This window comes from Artibeus jamaicensis, unplaced genomic scaffold (genome assembly GCF_021234435.1).
Source record: "Artibeus jamaicensis isolate MK-2021 breed Jamaican fruit bat unplaced genomic scaffold, CSHL_Jam_final contig_456, whole genome shotgun sequence".
NCBI lineage: Eukaryota > Metazoa > Chordata > Mammalia > Chiroptera > Phyllostomidae > Artibeus > Artibeus jamaicensis.
Window position 1 is genome coordinate 4,550,672 of NW_026521839.1, and position 21,676 is coordinate 4,572,347.

Sequence of the window (21,676 nt, forward strand, 5' to 3'; positions counted from 1 at the left end):
GGCAGGGAAGTTCAAGAACAAAGTTTTCTCTTTTTAGAGAGGTCCAAATCTTAATACTTCAGTCTTTTTATTTTTGGATAAAGATTAGAGTAAAGGGTCAGGATACTAAATTAGATATGAAGAAGACTGGTTTCTTCTTTTCATGTCAGAAGAGTCTTGGACTGCCCACGAACCCGAGGAATCCTGCATGTATGAGGGGTTAGAGGTTGGCTATTTGATGGGTGGTTTGTTGTGCATAGGAAGATGGATTGCTGCTAATATTGTTTTCTCTTTCTCAGCTGGAGAGATTTACCAGCATGAGAATTAAGAAGGAGAAGGAGAAGGCCAATTCTGCTCATAGAAATTCTGCATTGTATGGGGATGATCCCACAGCACATTCATTGCAAGATATTTCAGATGAGCAAGTTTTAGTACTCTTTGAACAGATGCTGGTAAGTTTCCCACCCCAAAGTGTTGTTTGTTTCTTTCTTTTTAAAGATTTTATTTATTTATTTTTAGAGAGTAGAGAAGGGAGGGAAAAGGAAAGGGAGAGAAACATCAGTGTGTGGCAGCTTCTCATGCACTCCCTACTGCGGACCCGGCCCACAACCCAGGCACGTGTCCTGACTGGGAATCAAACCAGTAACTCCCTGTTTTGTAGGCCGGCGCTCAATCTTATGTGCTGGTGCTTATGCATTTAGTCTCTTTGTTAATGGGACTGCTAATTAGAAGTTCCCTGTTAAGTCTGGAACTCTTTGTAATTACGGACTAGTTATAGGGACTGTGCACAGAAAGGTCCCCCCACGTCCATAAATGCATAATCAGAAAGAAACATAATAATTCTTTAATAGCATCAAATATCATAGCCAACATTCAGATTTCCCCAATTAGATTTTTTTTAAGTAATTTTTTATTCCTATCACAATTGCATATGAGATTTATTGTACCTAATAGTCCCTTAAGTTTTGTTTAATCTACAGGTTTTCCTATAAAAACATTTTACCTGAGCCATACCAGCCAGGGCATGTTTCTTTCTGATTATGCATTTATGGACGTGGGGGGACCTTTCTGTGCACAGTCCCTATAACTAGTCCGTAATTACAAAGAGTTCCAGACTTAACAGGGAACTTCTAATTAGCAGTCCCATTAACAAAGAGACTAAATGCATAAGCACCAGCACATAAGATTGGAATCTATGAGTTAGGCTTAGAAATGTCTGATCACTGACCACCTTGTTAATGTCCTTCTGCCCAGCAACATTTTAGCCACAAGGACATATGGTGAGTGGATCAACACCTGTGGTAGTGTAGAGACTTTGGGTTAGCCAGAGTTGATAAAGTGTTAAAACAGTCACAAAGAAGAGACTGAGGAATGGAAAGGCGTCATTTGCTCAAGGTCTTCTGATGCTATCTATAATTACTAGAAGACCTTTAAAGATTGTGGCTAAGGTCAGTTGAGTAATGATGTGTATATGGACGTGGCTTACTTTGCTGTTCTTAGTGAGGAGGACACAGTGAACGTCTATTAGTGATAAATCTTGGAAACTTTGGAGTACATGTTTATAAGGTTTCATAAGACTTGTATATTGCCCGGATATATGATTGCAGGTTCAAATAGGGGCTAGTGCAAGCCTCACTTAATTAAAATCATGGGCTTAGAATCCTTAAGACAGGACCTGGTACATAGTTAGCAGTCAACCAATATTACTTTTACTATTTTTCACTGAAGATTTTAATTTGTCTTTCAGTAATCCAGGTGTATTAAGAGTCTAAGAGTGTGCTCTATCAAGATAATCCCTTGGCATTGGATTACAAATTTAGATGTCTTTAGGGCCACAGAGGTAGCAGAAATAAATTAAACAGACTAGATAGAAAGAAGATAATAAAAATGGGGACTGTGGTAAAATGAAGAAAGGCTTTTGGCATTTTTGTTACTTTTGATGGGTTTTTGTAACATTCTGTTTGGGAATACTAGCCCAGTAGTGCCAGATATTTCTATTTTTCAAAAGAAGCCAAAATCTGTAATTAAAAAAAACATAATAATTCTTTAATAGCATCAAATATCATAGCCAACATTCAGATTTCCCCAATTAGATTTTTTTAAAGTAATTTTTTATTCCTATCACTATGAGATTTATTGTACCTAATAGTCCCTTAAGTTTTGTTTAATCTACAGGTTTTCCTATAAAAACATTTTGATTTGTAGAGTATTCCACAATGTGAAATTTGATGATTACATCCCTTGATACTAGAAGTCCAACTTTTTATCTGAAGTTTCCCAAATTTAAAATATTGAGCTAGCCAAGCAAAACATACTTTCTCTTTGGGTGATCCAACCAGAGGGCCGGCAGTTAGCAATTGTTTGTTCAATTCACCTGTGAAATGAGGGGAAAGACATCAAATTAATATTGCTACTTGGGGGCAGTGATTCCTACACACCACATGCACACATACACACAAAACACACCAAGAAGAAATAGATTATACCCATTTTCCCCCTACGCTTTCCTCATTTTAAATACTGTTCTAGATTTTTTCGGGTTAAACGTGTGCTTGCTGAGACACTGGGCTCACACACATGGTTATACAAGTAATAAGCTCAAGTAGACCCCTTCCCCAGTAACACACTCCAGGTTATGTCTGTTGAGGGACTTCAGCACAGTTTCCAGTTCTTTCTTCATGGGGAAGGAGTTTGTACAGGGACTGAGTTAAACGAGGGAAATGGGTGTTAGGCCCTAGATGCTGCAGATTTTGCTGGTGTGGGTTTTGCTGGTTTTAGGATGATGTCAGTCACTCAGCACTTCAGTCTGAAGAGATTATTAAGGTCCATCCTAAGTTCAGAAATCATCACATGAGATTTTCTTTCAATAATACAAAATACAGTCTTCATTTACATTGAGTCCATTTTTGTTAGGAAAAAAGTTAAGTGTATGTGTGTAAAAACGTCTACAAGGATTTATACTAAAATGTTCACCACATTTGTCCTTGAGGAATCTGTATCATCTGTAATAGCTTAAATCTCTCAGGATCAGGGACATTAATTCAATTAGATTTATGTGTTCAGCTCTTCACTAGGTATACAAAACATTAAACGCTAAAAACTTGTGAGGAAGTCAAGGCAATTTTATATTTCCCTTTCTTCCTCCCTCTACTAGGTGGACATGAACCTGAATGAGGAGAAACAGCAGCCTCTGCGGGAGAAGGACATTATCATCAAGAGGGAGATGTTGTCCCAGTACTTGCACACGTCCAAGGCTGTGAGTTTGGGGGCAGGTGGCCATGACTTGGGAGGCTGCCCTGATCTTGGACCTGTTTGTTTTCCCAATTTCATAGAACACTTTATGTCTACATCAGTTCTGTTTCATTCTGCTATATAAGCCAACTCATTTTATACTTTTCACTTTGGTATCATTTTCTCATACTTTCTGTTTGATCCAGTTTTCATGAAGTATGTATGGGAATGAGATGGGAAATTTTGAGTCCCACATAGTTGGGTGGTGTGTGTGATGGGTATCTGCCTTGATATTATTTAAACTGTATTGACTAATACTAGTCCAACTTATGACTGGGTCCAGGATTCACTAACCTGTCCATATGCTCCTGTTCAGGGCATGAGCCAGAAGGAGAGCTCTCGGTCTCCCATGGTGTACATTCAGGAACTGAAGTCAGGCTTGCGGGACGTGGCTCTGCTCAACTGCCTGGAGTCCCTTCGTGTCTCCCTCAACAACAACCCCGTCAGGTGAGGCTCCTGAGGTGGTGCCAGGAGTAAGAGCCCAGGGTTGGAGTTCATCGGTAGAGATTGGAGATTGAAGGAGAATGTTCTGGGTAGGGAGTAAGGAGCTGCCAGGATGAACTTTGCTTTTGTGCAGATGAATTCATTGATTTGGTTTAATATTGTGTTGTCTGTGTCTGTTCCTTGCAGCTGGGTGCAAACATTTGGGGCAGAGGGCCTGGCCTCCTTGTTGGACATCCTCAAACGACTCCATGATGAGAAGGAGGAGACTCCTGGGTAAGGGCTTTCAAGTTTTGACATCTTGTAGGGGGCTTGGCTGTTTGCTCTAAAGGAGAAGGTAGCCGTTAAACGTAAAGTTATGGACTAGGGGAATATGCTGTTAGCCAAAAACAGAGTTTATTGCGCGGGTGACTTGAGGATGAGTGATGATTCTGAATTCAGGAAAGGGAGAAGGAACTTCAATTTTATGATGAATAACACAGGCTGTATATACCACATAAGATTATGACTCTCGGCCTAGGTCCTTATCTAACCGGGAAATAGGGTCTGATTTAGTCCAGCGCTCTCCTGTGATCTGATCTGGGTCAGAACTCATGTGGAAGTCTTATACTTCATCATTTTGGAAGTAGCTTTATGACAGTCATCAGAGTTAGACTAATTCTTGGTGTACCTTGGACTATCTTAGCTTACCTCAAAGCCAGCCTGACCCAAAGCAACTTCTTTACTTTCTGTAATTTTTCCAAAATAAAACACAGGGCCTGTACCTCCTGAGTGTATAGACTTCAAACCTTTGAAGTAATAAGGAAGGCAGTCATAGATGCAATGTTATGCTGACAGAATTTAGCACTTAGGAGCCTAGAGGGAATGAGTGGGAAGATTTTTATGTAATACTGAATCTTGGATTTTGAGAGGATTAACCAAGGTCGTCTATAGTGGTGATCCCTCTTCCGCTACCTGTTTTGGCCAGTGTTTTAGGACAGTGGCTTCGGGCTAGAGTTTACTCAGTACTGGTTGGGGATATTCCTGAGACCCTTGTTTGCAAGACTGAGAAGTCAGATGGGAGAGGGGTGTAGAATAAAGGGACTTCAGTGACTGTGTCTTCTGCATGCAGGAGCTATGATAGCCGTAACCAGCATGAGATCATTCGCTGCCTGAAAGCTTTTATGAATAACAAGGTAAGACTTTTCCGGTTTTCCTGCCAACCCCCCATCGTGACCCCCTATTCTTTCTCTTCTATCGGCAAACTCCAAACAGGACTTAGGGGTATGAGGTTCAAGACTTTCAGCTTTCCCTTTTAGTACTGTAACTTTTTTATTGCCACATGTACATGCTTCTCTAGACCCCTTCCCCAGTTGTAATGTCTGTTTCAGAGGGTAGGCTCAATTTTCTTTCTCTTTTTATAGTTTCTAAGTCTAATTCTTGAATTTCCTGACTTGCAGTTACTGTTATTGAAAGGTTTATGTCTGAGGGTTTTTTGTTTTTTTTTTCGGTCATACTATAGAAAGTTTTTTGTTTGTTTGTTTGTTTGTTTGTTTTTTAAGTATTTAAGCCCAGGGAGCCCATGATTATTTGTTCCTTGATGCAAATTTATCTTCCTCACTGTCTAATTGTGTTATAATTAACTTATTTCATTGGGTTGGGGGGGCATTAAAAAGAAACATAAAAATCCAAGATTTCTAACTCTTGGAAGACATAGAATTCTGTTATGTTATCTACTAGCAAAGTATTTCCCTATGCTCATTTCTGTTTCACTCTTTTGGGAAAAGTATTTTACCGTATGTTAGTTTGTTAGGGCTACAGTAATAGAGTACTATAAATTGGGTGTCTTCAATGGAAATGTGTTGTCCCACATTTTTGGAGGCTAGACGTCCAAGATCGAGTGCTAGCAGGGTTGGTAGGGTTGGTTCCTTTCGAACCTGAGGGAGTGTGTGCTTCTTGCCTCGCTCCAGCTGCTGGCGGCCTGCTGGCACTCTTAGGCTTTCCTTGACTTGTGGATGCGGCACCCCAGTGTTTGCCTGTGTGCTCACATGGCATCTTCTGTGTCTATGTCCACATTTCCCTTTTTCATAAGGACAGCAGTCATTGGATTAAGGACCCACCCTACTCCAGTGTGACCTTGTAACAACTAATTACATTTGCCAGTGACCCTATGTCCAAATAAGGTTGCATTCTGAGGTGCTGGGAGTTAAAACTTCCATGTATGAATTTGGGGGGGAAATACTGTTTAACCCATAATGACTCCTAGCCTTGCCTGGGGGTTGATGCTGTCGTCTTTAAGCCTACCTTCTCTGTTCTTATCCTGCCAGTTTGGAATCAAGACCATGTTAGAGACGGAAGAAGGAATCCTGCTGCTGGTCAGGGCCATGGACCCTGCTGTTCCCAACATGATGATCGATGCGGCCAAGCTGCTTTCTGCTCTTTGTATCCTGCCACAGCCGGAGGACATGTGTGTGACTGGGATTATCCCCCTCCTCCATTCTCTTTTTACTGTCTTCCCTAGTCTGGAGGAAAAGAGTTTCTCGGGTGGCCACTTGGTCTTAAATACTAAGTAAGACTGTATTCTTTCCCAGTTGTGAACACTGAATCTTACATTTAAGAAAGATTTTTAGGTGATGGGAGCTAACAATCTTTCCATTTAAAAAAAAATATTTAGAAGCAACACAACATTGTTTTTAAAATGCAAATAATACAGGATTATATAAAGTAAAATTTAACAGCCTTGTGCCTTTGGCAAATCCTGTTCTGCAGAGTTAATTACTGTTAATGGCTTGGTACTGTCTCATAGATCTTTTTCTAGCACAGACAAATATATTGCATTTCCTAGATTCTAAGAGGTAGTATTCCAGAACTAGGGAAAGATGCCTCATGTGTATGCAACCACTCACAGGGTATATTTTTATTCTTGCAGAGGGGTCTAACAAAAGCTAAATCATACCATTTATGCTTTTCAGTTTCTTTTAACAGTAGATCTTGGGCATCCTTCTGTGTCAACATTTATAGATATCTTTAGTCGCTATTTAGCGTTTTCTAGTATTACTGTATTTTTAGGACTATAAGATGCATCAGACTTTAAGACGCACCTAGGGTTTAGAGGAAAATAGGAGAAAACTTTTGAAGCAAAAAAATGTGATGAAATATTCAATAACCTGTGACTCCGCTCCACCACCGCCAGCCCCTTCCCAGTGAGCCAGGCAAGCTACATTCGGACTGTAAGAAGCATCCACTGTCCTCCCAAATTTGGGGGGAAGTGCATCTTATAGTTCGAAAAATACGGTATATCCCATAATTTATTTAACATTTCTTTCACTGCTAGACTTTTAGGTAGACTGTAAAAAAAAGCATATGTGGCTCTTGCTGTAGGTAACAAGAATTTAAACTTTTACATATGTTGCCATAATGGATATGCTTGTACATACATTCTTTCACATTTATGAATTTATGTTTGATAGATTTCTAGAAGTAGGCCAAATATTATTTGCATTCAAAATTGCTATTGTTAAATGCCCCTCTAGAAACTGTACCAATTTATACTTTATTGAGCAGGGGTCTTAGTTTGGTACCCACAGACAGGAGTCTTGGGATGAGTTTTAAGGCACATTTTTCTGAAGAGACGATTCTTAGCTTCCAGCGGATTCTGGCCCCTGTTCTGGGTGGCGAGGAGAGCACTGACCACGTTCAGTTTCCTGTCCGGTCGGCGTCTCTGCGTAATCTCCCACTGCACCTGTCTGCTTCAGAGCACCTGTGCAACTCTCTTCTTTTCTCCTGGGCAGGAATGAACGGGTTTTGGAGGCAATGACAGAGAGAGCTGAGATGGATGAGGTGGAACGTTTTCAGCCACTGCTGGATGGACTAAAAAGTGGGACCTCCATTGCACTCAAGGCATGTACCTCCCCTGAACCTGGGCCCAAGAGTAGAATTCAACATAGAAAGACTTAAGTTCATTTGGCCTTTTAAGAGAGCACATGGTATGGTTCCCAACAATATATTTTACATTTCAGAATTTGTAAGGAAGGGAAAATGGTTATCCTTCTCTCCAAGAAGGCAGAGAAAGAACTGTTTCTCATTACGAAGTGGGAAAAAGGAATGGTATTTATTTACAAGTTAATAAAACCAAGGCCTAGAACAAATTCTTGAGATTGTTTAGACCTCTGTGCTCTCCAGACCTGCTCAAACCAGGCCTTACTGCTCTGGCAGAAGCTCATTTTTGTAGTCCTGTACCTCATTTTCTAGATTGTATTTGGGGTCCTCAGAATCCATGTAAAGAGAATGGAATCTTGGTATCTAGGTGTTAACACTGACATAGCTGCTGAATTTAAAATTTTTAGGTGGGATGCCTGCAGCTGATCAATGCTCTCATCACCCCAGCTGAAGAACTTGACTTCCGAGTTCATATCCGAAGTGAGCTGATGCGCTTGGGGCTACACCAAGTGTTGCAGGTAAGACGCAGCCCTTCGTTAGAAAGGCCTCGCTGATTCCTTCCTGCTCTTACAGCCCAGTCATCCCAGGGGTCGCTTTGGTTTTCAGTTTGAAAACCAGGTTGAAAGGCTTGGGTTTTTGGCCAGCATTGCTGGGTTCCCTGACTCCTGGTTTTGCTGTGGACAGGACCTTCGGAAGCTTGAAAATGAAGACATGAGAGTGCAGTTGGCTGTGTTTGATGAGCAAGGGGAGGAAGACTCCTACGACCTGAAGGCACGGCTGGATGACATTCGAATGGAGATGGAATATCCTTTTGCTGACTGGGTTCAATCAAGACAGGAGATACTCAGTTGACAGTAGCCTGTATGTCTTCTTAGTAGATAAGGCAGGTGTCTTCTAATTGCTGTTAAAGTTATTGACCTCAGCATGGACCAGGGAAGTTAGGAAAAGTGATCTGAGGGCGGTTCAGCATGGAAGCAGTCCGCAAAATTAGTTTAGACCTCCTGGAACACACAGTAGCTTAGCTTACTAAGATGTATAATTGGTTTTTAGAGAACACATGTAAGTCAGGGAGTGGGGTTATCTTTTGCTTTCTTGTACGTATTCCAGAGACCCGCAGAGGGAGTAATTTGGTTACCCGTTGATACTGCCACAGTGACTTTGTGGCATTTATCTTTTAGTTTCTGTCTACTGATTGATCTTCAAGCCAATTCACTGGTCCCCCTGCTAAAGGAAGTTTATAGAGCTTAAAGTTTCGAGCAATATTTACAGGAAGAACAGCTGTTAGAATAGAAGAGCATCTTGCTACTTTTCCTGAAAGTTGGGCAAGCCACCTGTCATAGTATCTAAATATATGCTTTCCTTAGCTTCTTCCTGTTTTCCACTGATTTCAGTGAAATCTTCCAGATTCTCTTAAACACAGTGAAGGATTCGAAGGCAGAGCCACACTTTCTGTCCATCCTGCAGCACCTCCTCTTGGTCCGAAATGACTATGAAGCCAGGTGAGATGGCATACCTGTGGGATGTTTCGAACTTCAACCTAAGTAGAGAGAGCAAAGCCCTTAAGTTCAAAGATTGTCTGTAAAGGGAAAAAAAGGTGAGGATTAGGTTTCATTTTTAGTCATGGATATAAAGGGAGTTGTCATTGGTGTCTCTAATCCAACTGAAAGGCATCCCTGGGGCAGAGGTCAGAGTGTGTAAGGCAAAGTGCCCATTCTCTTTTGGAGGGTCTGGTAGTGTAGGGAGAAGAAGACAGCGAAGGGAGGTAAGTTGAAAGGTCTTTCAGTTCACCTGAAAGTAGAGATTTAGCAGTTGTACTATCTGTGACACGGAGGATCAGCCTGAGGTTTTAGATGGGAAGGGACTGGCCCTAGGAGGCAGATGCCGCGAAGTGTTGGTCGTCTGAAGGAGGCGGGGTAGCCGACGTGGAAGAAGGGCTCCCAGCGAGGCAGTGGTGCCTCTGTTCATTGTGCGGAAAGGCCCTTTCCAGAACTCCCGTCCTCAGGCCCCTGCACTGTCGGAGCAGTTACCTTTTCTTGATCCCGAATACTTCTGAAAACTGTATTGCGCCTTTTCTGTAATAATCTTGATTTGTTTCTATTGTAGACCGCAGTACTATAGGCTGATCGAAGAATGTATTTCCCAGATAGTTCTGCGCAAGAACGGGGCTGATCCTGACTTCAAGTGCCGGCGCCTCAAGGTTGATATTGAGGGATTGATTGGTAAGTGTAGTTTCCTATGTGCTTCCTTCAAATACTGCTTCTACCTTTCATTTGCATCAGTGAAAATTTCAGAGAAGGTCTCTTTCTGGTCCCCGGGTATTTGTATTTTGGCCCTTTCTTAGTTGTTAACCAGCATCTGTGTTAAGAATATATAGGCCTTTAACTTATTTCTACACCATTCTAAAAATTTAACTCGGTCTCACACACTATGCCCCCTTTTGAAGGGACTTCAGCTATAAACCAGGATTCTTGCTGGTCCCCAAGATTCGTAAGTATGACTTATAGGCATTCTTCACGCCACCCAGCATGGTGGCTTTAATGGATACTCAGAAATTTGATGCTGAATTTAACTGATAGTTCCATTTCTTTATCTGGTGCAGACCACTAAGAAGGGCAATAAGAATAAACAAAAGGGCCAAAGACCTCCCTGCCCTGCAGTTAGTTATATTGAAGGGCTTAGGTAGTAAGAGAGGAAAATAAGAGATTGGGAGCTTTACTTTCTAACTCTTCTTTTCAGGTCAAATGATTGATAAAACAAAGGTAGAGAAATCTGAAGCCAAAGCTACAGAGCTGGAAAAAAAGGTGCGTGTGAGAAATTTTAAAAATCAAGGTGTATTTTTCTTTGCCTGAGGTTGTTATTTTTCTGACATGTAAAGCACACCTGAGATATTTTTAAAGCACTCGGCACACAGTCGCAGTTCTTAGATGGCACTCCTGCGGCTCGGCGGGTGCTCTCAGGCTCAGCCGCGCTCGGGCCTCTTCTCCCTGGAACAGCAGGAGCAGCAGTGTGTCTGAGTTCCTTTTTCTCTCTGATTGTTAAAGACTCCTTTTATGGTTGTGATTATACGCCATGGCTGTCCTGGTTAAATGTCTTCAAAATCTTATTTTTTAAAAGTATTATAACTCTAAAAATAAACTGTGAAAATGGTCCTTAGTTTCCCCCTTCTTTACCCATGATTTTTCAGGTCAGAATCATGGTGTTCTTTTTTCCCAGGCATTCCCTGGGTCAGTGATCTCTATAAATCAAGACTGGCACAAAGCAGTAAATCGTGGGGAATAATGCTATCCTTCTTGCCCAGATAGCTTACTGGGAGCCTGATTCTTTTCTCCTTTAGCTGGACTTGGAGCTAACAGCCCGGCATGAGCTACAGGTGGAAATGAAGAAGATGGAAAGTGACTTCGAGCAGAAGCTCCAGGGTCTTCAAGGAGAAAAGGATGTACTGGATTCTGAAAAGCAGCACATTGCCACAGAGAAGCAGAGCCTGGAAGCAGAGGTGTCCCAGCTCACAGGGGAGGTGAGGTCTGAGCAGGGAAGGCAGAGTGACCTGCGATTGCCACCAGCAGCCGCGGGGCGAGCCTGTCTTAGAGCAGGAGTCGCCTTGCTCCCGAGAGGGTTCAGCCACTAATTGGTCATCTGTTTACCTCATGTGCATTTTAACAATCTTTTACTGTTTCGTTTTGTGTTGTGTTGGGGATAAGTAATATGTAAGATAGAAAATTTGAAAAATACAGAAGAACATAAAGAATAGAATAAGTCACAGTACTACTCAGAAATAAAGATAATACTCTTCCAATAAATTTAGGAGTAGAAACTAAATAAATTGTTCTCATATTTGCTTATTTTTTGCTATTTGTCATCTCTGAACAGATTCATCCTTACACCCTCTCTCTGCAGTCATAAATGTTGGATGATCTGCGATCTGATAATTTGACCACATACCGTATTTTTCCGTGTGTAATGCACACCCATGGTTTTGTGCACATTATGCACAGAACTATTATACTCATGGTATATAGCACTATACCTGTGTATAACACGCATCCTTATTTTTCCTAAAAAATTTGGGCAAAAATGTACGTATTATACATGGCAAAATACGGTATGTGGCCATATAACTACTTACATAGCAGCTCATGTGTTAATATTATATACCTGGAATATTTGATTTACTTCAATTTTGCATTTTCTAATCAAAGGGAGAGTTTGCAGGGAATATTGCAGTTGCCTTTAAAAAGCATGCTGAACTAAGAACATGAAGACCTGAATTTAATTTCACCTTGTCACTAAATGGCTGGTTGACTTTAAGCCAGTCATTTCATGTCTGTCTCCTTTCGTGGCCTTCATGTATAAAATGAGAAGTTGGGATTAAGTCGTTTTTTAAGTCCCTTCCAACCCCAGTTGTCCCTGAGGTTCAGTGAGAAGTGTGCTCTCATTGATGTTGTGTTTCTAGGTTGCCAAGCTGTCCAAGGAGCTGGAGGATGCCAAGAAAGAAATGGCTTTTCTCTCAGCTGCAGCTGCCGCAGCCCCGCCCAGCAGTGCTGCTGTTCCCCCTGCCCCACCTTTACCTAGTGACTCTGGCACTGTTATTCCACCCTCACCTCCTCTGCCTGGGGGTGGTACCATTCCTCCTCCACCACCTCCCCCTCCTTTGCCTGGGGGTGTTGCCATCCCCCCACCCCCTCCTTTGCCTGGGGGTGCTGCCATCCCCCCACCTCCCCCTTTACCTGGGGGTGCTGCCATCCCCCCACCCCCTCCTTTGCCTGGGGGTGCTGCCATCCCCCCACCTCCCCCTTTGCCTGGGGATTCTGCCATCCCCCCACCCCCTCCTTTGCCTGGGGATTCTGCCATCCCCCCACCCCCTCCCTTGCCTGGGGGTGCTGGCGTCCCCCCACCTCCTCCCTTGCCTGGAGGACCAGGAATGCCCCCTCCCCCTCCCCCTCTTCCTGGTGGTTCCGGAATCCCCCCACCCCCTCCATTTCCTGGAGGCCCTGGCATTCCTCCACCTCCACCAGGAATGGGTATGCCTCCACCTCCTCCTTTCGGATTTGGAGTTCCTGCAGCCCCAGTTCTGCCATATGGATTAACCCCAAAGAAGCTTTATAAGCCAGAAGTGCAGCTCCGGAGGCCAAACTGGTCCAAGGTGAGAATTTCTGTCCATTTCTTCATCAGTGCCCATTCAGAAACCACTTCACTTTCCTACTTTGTACTTTCTGCATGGTGGGGCTTCCTGTTCCTGAGGCTCGCATCTGTCTGTCTCAGTGCCACTCATGCATATGTATATTCAGCAGGTACTAGGCATCTCCTATATACTAGACATCACTTTAGAGAGTTCTTTGAGTCCAAACTGCTATGAAACCTCAACTTAACTTAGTAGTGGTTTTGGCCTTTGAGGATGTGAGTGCCAGGGTAACACACAGTTTGATAATAGTCATTTCACCAGTCTGCAAAGTACTGATAATTTTCTGATTTCAAGTTGTGGATTATGGATACAGCCCCCTACCTCCACCCTTCGGTAAATGAGCTGCACACAGGATATGTTTCCATGACACAGTATTGTTCCCACTCTGTGTTGGAGACCCCTGTGTTTCTGCACCAGCCTTTTGCTTCCAGAAACCAAGTTAGGGATTAGAAAACGAATGAATTTGGTACAGTTAGCCAAATTGATGGGAAAATATGTAATGTAGAGCAAGATGTGAAATAAGTGGTAATGTTTCTAAAACTAGTGGGTTTAAGGTTAGGAGGAGGATCTGCAGCATAATTTGAATAATCTTCAACAAACAGAAGGAAGCATCATCTCCTGATTCCATCACCGCCAGCCACCGCCTGCGTCTTCATCAGTTTTCTCGGGTGGAAAGTACGGGCTCACCTTGGTAACTGTTAACACCCTGCCTGTATCCACAGTTTGTTGCTGAGGACCTTTCCCAGAACTGCTTCTGGACGAAGGTGAAGGAGGACCGCTTTGAGAACAATGAACTTTTTGCCAAACTTACCCATGCCTTCTCTGCCCAGACCAAGAGTGAGTCTCTTCCCCTTTGGTGCACAGGGCCAACGTAGGACTTAGAATATTCTTTCAGTGGGTTTCCCGTTCCTTTACCTTCCCTGGGTGAGGGTTGACAAGAGATGGGGTTTCAATTTGGAAGAAAATACAATATTTTTATATTCGGGGGATGCTGGGTTTGGGAAAGAGAACTGTTGCATGTAGGTTGGTGTCTCCCCCCCACCAGCACCCCAGTGTTTTTGCAGGTAGGTATTTTATGTCATTATAATTTGATATGAGATTAAAGTGACAGAGCTTAGTCTGGGCCCATTCTGATGATGCTCTTGAACCGATTCTGGCACCGACTTTAAGGTGCTATCTCCAGACCTACATCCATAATTGATAAGGGTTGGGCAGAGTCTTTAATAGGTCAGGCGGTTGGGTGACTGTCTACAGTAACAAACCACATGTGATTCATTTTCTTTCTTCTATTTCTTTCCAATATCTGATATTTTCTCCTTCCGGACCTTCGCTCCTGAAGCATCAAAAGGTAAGAATATGGAAGAGCCTTTTAGTTGAATCTCTTGACTATTAGAGAAAACCAATGTAAAGGAATTTCTCTTTGGAAAATTGAAACTAGCAATGGGGCTTATTTCTCTTTTGCTAGCTTTTTGTTTTCTTTTGTTTTTAAGAGTACAGGAGGAACAGTAGCTGTGACGTTAATTGACAGAAAAAATTAAGCTATCATATACTTATTTGTTCTTTGGAAGGTGAGGGACAAATTCAGTAATAATACCATTATCTTACATTTGTGTTGTGTTTTATAATTTTCAAAGTGTTTTAACATAACTTGACCTATTTGACCTACAAAGAAGCCTTATGAGACAGGCGGGGTGTATATTATCTCCACTCTGTAGAATATATGAACTGAATAGTTAGGTAGCTTGTCCAAGGTTATATAACCAGATCCAGGAATCTTCACTTTCGGTCCATTCTTTTATATAATTCTGGTCCATTTTCGTATACATTCTTCTTCACCGTCATGTTTTCACCTTTATTTTATTTAGTATTGCTGATCTTTCTTGCCTTCTTCTTTCACTTCCTAGTTCTTGTGGGTTTCATGCTCCTGTGATATGCCTTCTGATAATTCTGTGTTTCTAGTTTTTTTTGTTTATTTAGAGCATTTATTGTTTATTATAAATGCTCCAACTAAGGAGCATTCCCTCCCCGCCTGCCCAGTAAATAAGTATTTTAAAAGTCGATTATTATGTTTTTCCTTAAGTGATCTAATGGGACCAGGCTACACTTTGTTCTCATAAGGAGGCCGACAGATTGCTAGGTGCCTTTGGTGACCTGTAGTTTCATGGGGGTGTAGGAGTATAACATCATCACAGTGCCCAGGCCTGTCTTGTTGCCCCAGCTTCTGGGGCAGAGTGCCTTTTCTTCTAAGAGAGCTGTCACCTGCCAAACTCAAGTCAAGCTCAGGGAATTACTTTCACCCTCTTAGTTAAAAATGCTGTGATACTGATCACTTATACTGCTGTAGTACATCTACAAAGACCAGTTGACAGTGAACATCAAAATCAGATGATTTGCTGATTCATAAGTTCACAGAATCCATTGCTATATTGGCCCCTGGCATACGTTCCTTCCTTGTGGCCGGGCTCTGGGCGCCACTGCAGATGTACGCTGCCTGGGTCCCTCTCCAGAAGAATTCGTCCCGTATGTCTGTGTTCCCATTGGTTGTAGTGGGGTTTCCCACGGCCTGGTGGTTTTCCCTGGTGTTATATCCCTCAGACCTGGTCTCATTTTCTTGTTATTTTCAACAGTGTAATCAAACTTATTAATGCTCCTTCAGCTCTCAACTTTGGCCCTGGAGACAACTTTCTATTCATTGAAGGTTCTAACTTCCTAACAACTTTGGCTTTTTTTCTTAAATTATTCTTAGAAATCTCTGTATCTTCTTCTTTTTTTTTTTAAGGTTTATTGATTGATTGATTTTAGAGAGAGGCAAGGACAAGAGAGAAACATATACCTTGACCGGGGATCAAACCCACAACCTTGGTGTATTGGAATGATGCTCTCACCAGCTGAGCTACCCAGCCGGTGCAGAAATCTCTGTATCTTAATCTGAAAATAAGTATGAATTTGTTCATTTAGTTTATTGGCAGTATGGATTCTCGTGTAGTAATAATCATCAGTAGATTGCTCCTGTTTTGATGAAGGAAATTTGTAACTAGTCCTTTTTGTTTTTTAAGATTTTATTTATCTATTTTTAGAGAGAGGAGAAGGGAGGGAGAAAGAGAGAGGGAGAAACATCAACGTGTGGTTGCCTTTTGCATGCCCCCTGCTGGGGACCTGGCTTGCATCTCAGGCATGTGCCCTGACTGGGAATCGAACTGGTGACCCTTTGTTTCACAGGCTGGTGCTCAATCCACTGAGCTACATCAGCCAGGATTAGTCTTTATTTTAGTCTGTAAGTAGCTAGCTTTACTTTTAGGTAGGACTTTCAGGTGTTAAATTGGCACACTGTCTTAATTTCCCATCTTTTCATTAGGAAGCACTAAGAAGGTGTTCTTGGAAATTATGAAATCATGAGCAATTTTCCAGACACCTAAATCCTAGTCATTTTAAGAAACTCCTAGAAAGATTTTTTTCTCATCAACTATAGTCATAAGTAATCTGACTAAGTAACCAATCAACAGTTACCAGCAGACAGCTCTGGCAGTTATCTGTGACACTTGGATGCAACAGAGCCCCCAGCTCCCTCCAGCCCCGCCACGTCTACGATTTCATTCATTCCCCCCCCCATGGAGCAAGTGCTTCTCCCTTTAACAAATCATTTCTTCTTGGGATTTCCAGTGTTTTACTGACGTCATTGTTGTGTGGCTCTTAGGAGTACAAAAAGGAATAACATTAGATTAGGAAAAGTGAGAGTGGATATTTAGGGGTAAAGAGGAGCTGTATTCTGATTACTGCACATTCAGCTGCAGCACAACTAATTCAGCTGGAGAATAAGACACGCTTATGAGGTCCTAGTAGTTCTGCTTAGATGATTTCTGCCCAGTAGTTGCCATTCTCGATGAGGAAGTTATTTGGACACTAGGTTTTCATAATATTGCATTGTTTCCGCTCTTGCTTGTTGCTAAGCACAACTGGTATTTGTTAAACATAGCTGTATCTCCCTTACATTTTATTTCTGCCTAAAAGCTCCCCTATACTCATTGGCTTCTCCAGGAATGGACATTAAAGAAAACATCCACCTCTTTACATCTGCTTCCTATAGTCAAAGGTCATCAGGTACTGCTTCATTAAGGTTCAAGGTGGCATGTACCTTGTTCTAAGAGGAGAGCTAAGAGAAGGAATGGTCCTCAAATTTATACTACCGGTCCTCATGCACATTTTTCTCTCTCAAAGGTTACTTACTCTCTTGTTTCTAAACTCTTGACTTCCTATAGATACATTGTCAAGAGAATATTTTGAGTTCCGATTTGATAGGCAGTGCTATAAAACTTCTAGTACTTTCTCACTTCCCTTATGATGATCAGTAAGGAGTCTTTTATGATCATGAAAGGAGTCTTTGTTGATTCTACTTCTTTAATTCCTTGGGAACAGGCTCAGTAGGTGATTTTTCCACCGCCCCCCCCCAGGGGTCCTTCGGGTCACAGTGGTGGCCTCAGGTCACTGTGTGTGCACAAGGTGGTTTTCATCTGCCTTCGATGCTTCCTCTCTCATGGATGACTTGACCCCATTAAAACTGTTACATTTTAAAACAGTGCTAAGTGATGACTGATGTTCTTTTTAGGTTTACTCCTTTTAAGAAATCTTTTGGGTTCTTAAGATTCACAAGTTAATGCCCCTTAGTCGGTGTATAGTGGACAATTCATAGCATTAGATGGTCTCTTCCCTGTTAAAATACAAAGTGATTTATGGGAACTGTGAGCCTCAGATCAGCCCAAGTGGTTAATGACAGTAATTTAGAAAGAATTTTGGCTGGAAAGCAAGATCTTGACCAAGAGCTGAGAATTCCATGAATGGTAAGTTTCCTAGTCAGGTTCAGACCTTACGGGTCCACATCCCAAGGTCTGTGCCGTTGCCCACAAGTCTGAGCTCTGGGCAGCCGTGGATAGTTTACCTGTCTGCTGCTGTCCCAGGGCTTTCAGGGTTCAGGCCTTAATAGGAGCCTGTGGTGGGGAGGCAGTCCCCAAAGGGGTCTTCTTCCTTTTCCCTGTGATTCTCTTCTGTCCAGTCAGTGGCACCCACCCAGTTGGGTCTTCATCAGGAAATGTCCTGCTGAATCTTTATAGCCTCTGCACCTGTGGCCTCTAGAAATAAGATTCTGTAGGAGCTCAGTGTGCTCCACCTTACTCAGGGGGTCTTGGCAGACAGACGTCTGTTTGGTCAGTTCCTTATGCCTCTTGAATACATGAAATTAGGGCAGTTGTTGGGATTCTTTTATTTACTAACTTCTCTTGGATTTTGAGTAGGATCAGACTGTTAGTACAAAATAATTGGGAGATTCCGAAATATTATTACTCCTTGTAATTTATAAACATTAATCCACCGCTGTCACTTGGGGTTACCAGGAGTCCTGCGCAGGGCATGACCACCACATGTTCCCCCGGTCATGATCTCCCCATCCTCAGTGGTATAAAAAAAGGACCTAAACTGCCCCCTCCTTTACCATCACTGTTTGCCTCGGATCCCTGGATCTAACACCATTTACGTCACTCACCCCAGGAAGCTGCCCAGGCTCACAGGTCGCTCTCACCTCCCTTAAGGTTCTGTATAACTGCTGTCCTGTTTCCTGCATCCCACCTGAACTCTCGGAGCCCGTCCACTGTGTCCTCTGGAATTCAGGGTCCGTCACTGGCAAAGTCTGCTGTCATTCACTTTGTCATCCCAGGCGAGGGGAAAAGACGCCTTTTCCCCTCGGCACCACTTTCCCTCTTGCCCCTCTCCTGTGGGGTCCTCCCGCCACAGGGTTTCTGTGGTAACCCTCACATCAGTGGGTCTGGAGATGGGATAGATGTCCTCTTCTTCTTTATTGCTACTTCCAGATCATTCCACTTTTTTTCTAGAAACCCATCGTTTCAAATCTCACGACATGAAGTTACATCACCCACCACTCTTCGTGGTCTCATTTACGAACACCCCAACTCGCTCCTCCTTACCTCTCAGTTAGTGTAGCTCCTGGTGGCTCTCTGCAGTACCCCAACCTGCTTGTCTTTTTTCTTAACAGTTCTGATACAAAAGGATTGTGATCACACCAATTTTCTTGCTTTGCAGTCCCTTGAATGACCCTTTCCAGTGACCTTGTCCTCTACCCTGCTTTACCCAGTATTAGGCCCCGGTAACTGCAGCCCTTCCACAATCTCAGTCTCTTACCACCTACCTTCCATCTTTCTGCCTTGCTGTCTTGTACCCTGACCCCAACAGTCCTCCAGCCGCACTGTGACTTCCAGTTTACTTCTTCCACCACTGTTCACTGCATTTCACCTCCTCAGCTAAAATTCCGTGCTTAACCATAATCACTGTACTGGTTTTGTTCTATTTTTTTCTTCCATTATCTCTCATTTCAGCATGCCTGTCTGGTAAGACCACAGTCCAGGTTAATCCCCTCTCTCCATCCACCCTGTACCAGTACCCGTGCAGGCGAACGTGGGTAGAGGAAAACATACCACGTCCCCACCTCGATGCACTGGCCTCAGTCGGCTTCCACGGCAGCAGATGCCCTTACTCTTTCTCCTGCGTCACTGTTTTTCCTCAGGACTCTCCTCTGCTCCCTTTGCAGTGTTGCTTGGCGCTCGATGCTGCCAGGTAGTCAGGAAGCAAACTTTTCTTGTCCGTCCAATTTCCTACTTTCCTAAATGATTGACACCCTTAAACTCCTCAAAGACCCAACACCTCCATCATCTTGTTTTCCTTCTTTTTCACTGATTAAATTGAAACAGTCAGAGGAGGAACTTCCATAGACTTCCACTATTGCTTTCACCCCCTTTCTGGGTCTTCCGCTCTGTCATGATGGTTCCTGGACTAAGGCGGCACCCTCATTTCAACAAATGTATGGTGTACACCGAAATATAAAATACAAAATCTCCCTCTCCCCCCACAGTTACTGTGGTTATCATATCTACTAAAGGAATGGGTAAGATTCTTTTTGAAGAAATACAGAGGTACATAGGTATAGCATAAACTGTCTCTGGCGTTATCTGTCATCTCATCTCAAATTCTTCTTTATACAACTTTCTAAAAAGTGCTTGTGTTGTTTTGTTTGTGCTTGTCTGAGTTTCATTTTTCTTTTTCCATGTACTAGTGGAGATTTAAGGGAGAGTCATCAGATAAAGAGAATTAAACTTTAATTCCTGCTAAACTGGAGGAATTTGATATATCTGCTGTGTGTTTCTCCTTTTCGCCACCAGATGGCACATGGATCTCTTCTATTTTAGATGTGTCATTGTTACGTCTGTAAGTGACGCAGTCACGTTAGAGAGAGGCGGCCCCTGTTGTTTTCAGATACAGCCTGCTTGGTATGCTGCCCTCTACCAGTAAGGAAATTTACTTGGAGGACTGATCCATAAAATTAAGACAGGAAGCCGTTTGCCCTTTTACAAAAGGATCTTGTCCTGTGGAAGCTAGTGGTTTTAATAGGAGCATTTCAGGTTCTTTTGGAGGCCCAGAGTCTGGAGAATGTTCTTTTGTTTTAGTCTGATAGTTTCATGAAAGCATAGCCTTCCTTTCAGAGTGCTTAAATAGAGGATTGCATTTTCCCAGCTTGGTAGTTCATCATAAATATATTTGCAACCCTATTATACACACATTCATAATTCCATCTCTGGCTCAGTTTCTACCAAATAAGCTACTTCAAGCACATAATAGAACTATCTACCGATTATATACTGATAATTTCCCAGAGTTACCCTACTGAATTTATTTCCTTCAGGGAATTCCCTGGCCTACCTTGGGTAGAATTTACTGGTGCAGAAAGCTTTTTACAGTCACCCTTTCTGAGGCTCCTTGGCTCGTGTTTATCCCAAGATAATCTCAGTTTTAGAGCCTCTTTCTAGCTATTTAGACTCATGTGTGCATGTGTTACTATTTAGAGATGCAGACTAATACTGTGGTTTTCAAACCCCAGACACCATCCACCATCACCTACAGATTCCAAATCTGACTTCTGACAAAATGTCCTTTCTCGTGGCAAGTCCTTTGAGTCCTGACTTCTGGCAAATGTCCTTTGTCTTGAGAGTTAGATCGTCTTATAGGGGATCTGTTTTGCCAAAAGTTCTGTCATCTTCATATAGTCACTCCTGCACTCAGATGTCTGTCTCTACCAGTAATTCCCAACAGTTAGCGGGCATAGGATTACATGAGGAGCTTGTTAAAGGTTCAGAGAGTTCACATTACAAGGACCGTAGAAGGGTATATTTTGAACAAGTATCCTGTGTAATTTTGTTATATTAACCCGGCTGGACTCATCGCTTCAGTTTTTATTTTTCCATTTTCCGTTTGCTCTCTTCCTCCTCTGCTGTAGTCTAAAAGTTGCTCTCTACTTTTTCTCGTGATAACATTTTTATGTCTTTGTCAGAGTAGGTATTGTACAAGTATTATCTTTGTTTTTCTGGAGGTCACACAAGATCACTTTGGAAACAATTTGTCATTGTGTCCTGATTGCTAACATTTTGGAGCCTCTACTTTGAAGGCACTTATTTCTGCAAAATTCTTCCCTTGCCATTTCCCCAGCCAGGTCTCAGCAGGCATGTTTGAAGGATATTTTGAAGAGGTTCTCTGGAATCAGTGCAGTAGCTGGGACCCACTTAGGGACTGATTGGGCTGGAGAGGATGGATGGAGGACAGATGGTGAGAGGCCTCACAGGCTTGTGCAGCAAAGGTGGAATTGGGAAGCAAGTGGAGGAAGGAGGTCCAGGCCCTGATGAAGAGGACTGCAGCTGTGCAGACGGAACCCTCGTTCGAGCTGGTTATTTTCTCACTGTGGAGACCCGGAGTTGGTAGGGATCAGAGGCGCGATTAGGAGGAAGAACGGGATCTCCAGGAAATTTCTGAGCAGAG

The 21,676-nt window shown here is 42.7% G+C and overlaps 2 protein-coding genes across 3 annotated transcripts in view; both read left to right on the forward strand.

Moving 5' to 3' along the window:
• The window catches only part of LOC119051020 (protein diaphanous homolog 1), a 42,327-nt gene extending 28,629 nt beyond the window's left edge, over positions 1–13,698 (forward strand). For both annotated transcript variants that reach the window (XM_053666447.1, XM_053666448.1), the window contains 15 exons: positions 279–431; positions 3,134–3,235; positions 3,587–3,717; positions 3,901–3,987; positions 4,823–4,886; positions 6,018–6,157; positions 7,482–7,590; positions 8,037–8,147; positions 8,314–8,432; positions 9,012–9,128; positions 9,733–9,848; positions 10,366–10,430; positions 10,964–11,143; positions 12,080–12,769; positions 13,531–13,698. In XM_053666447.1, the coding sequence (XP_053522422.1) occupies positions 279–431; positions 3,134–3,235; positions 3,587–3,717; positions 3,901–3,987; positions 4,823–4,886; positions 6,018–6,157; positions 7,482–7,590; positions 8,037–8,147; positions 8,314–8,432; positions 9,012–9,128; positions 9,733–9,848; positions 10,366–10,430; positions 10,964–11,143; positions 12,080–12,769; positions 13,531–13,683 (2,337 nt within the window). In that variant the 3' untranslated portion in view covers positions 13,684–13,698. The remainder of the gene's footprint in view (positions 1–278; positions 432–3,133; positions 3,236–3,586; positions 3,718–3,900; positions 3,988–4,822; positions 4,887–6,017; positions 6,158–7,481; positions 7,591–8,036; positions 8,148–8,313; positions 8,433–9,011; positions 9,129–9,732; positions 9,849–10,365; positions 10,431–10,963; positions 11,144–12,079; positions 12,770–13,530) is intronic.
• Positions 2,376–21,676, forward strand: part of LOC128627598 (protein diaphanous homolog 1) — a 59,355-nt gene continuing 40,054 nt past the window's right edge. The window contains exon 1 of the mRNA XM_053666449.1: positions 2,376–2,380. The gene's annotated coding sequence lies outside the window, so the exon portion shown is untranslated. The remainder of the gene's footprint in view (positions 2,381–21,676) is intronic.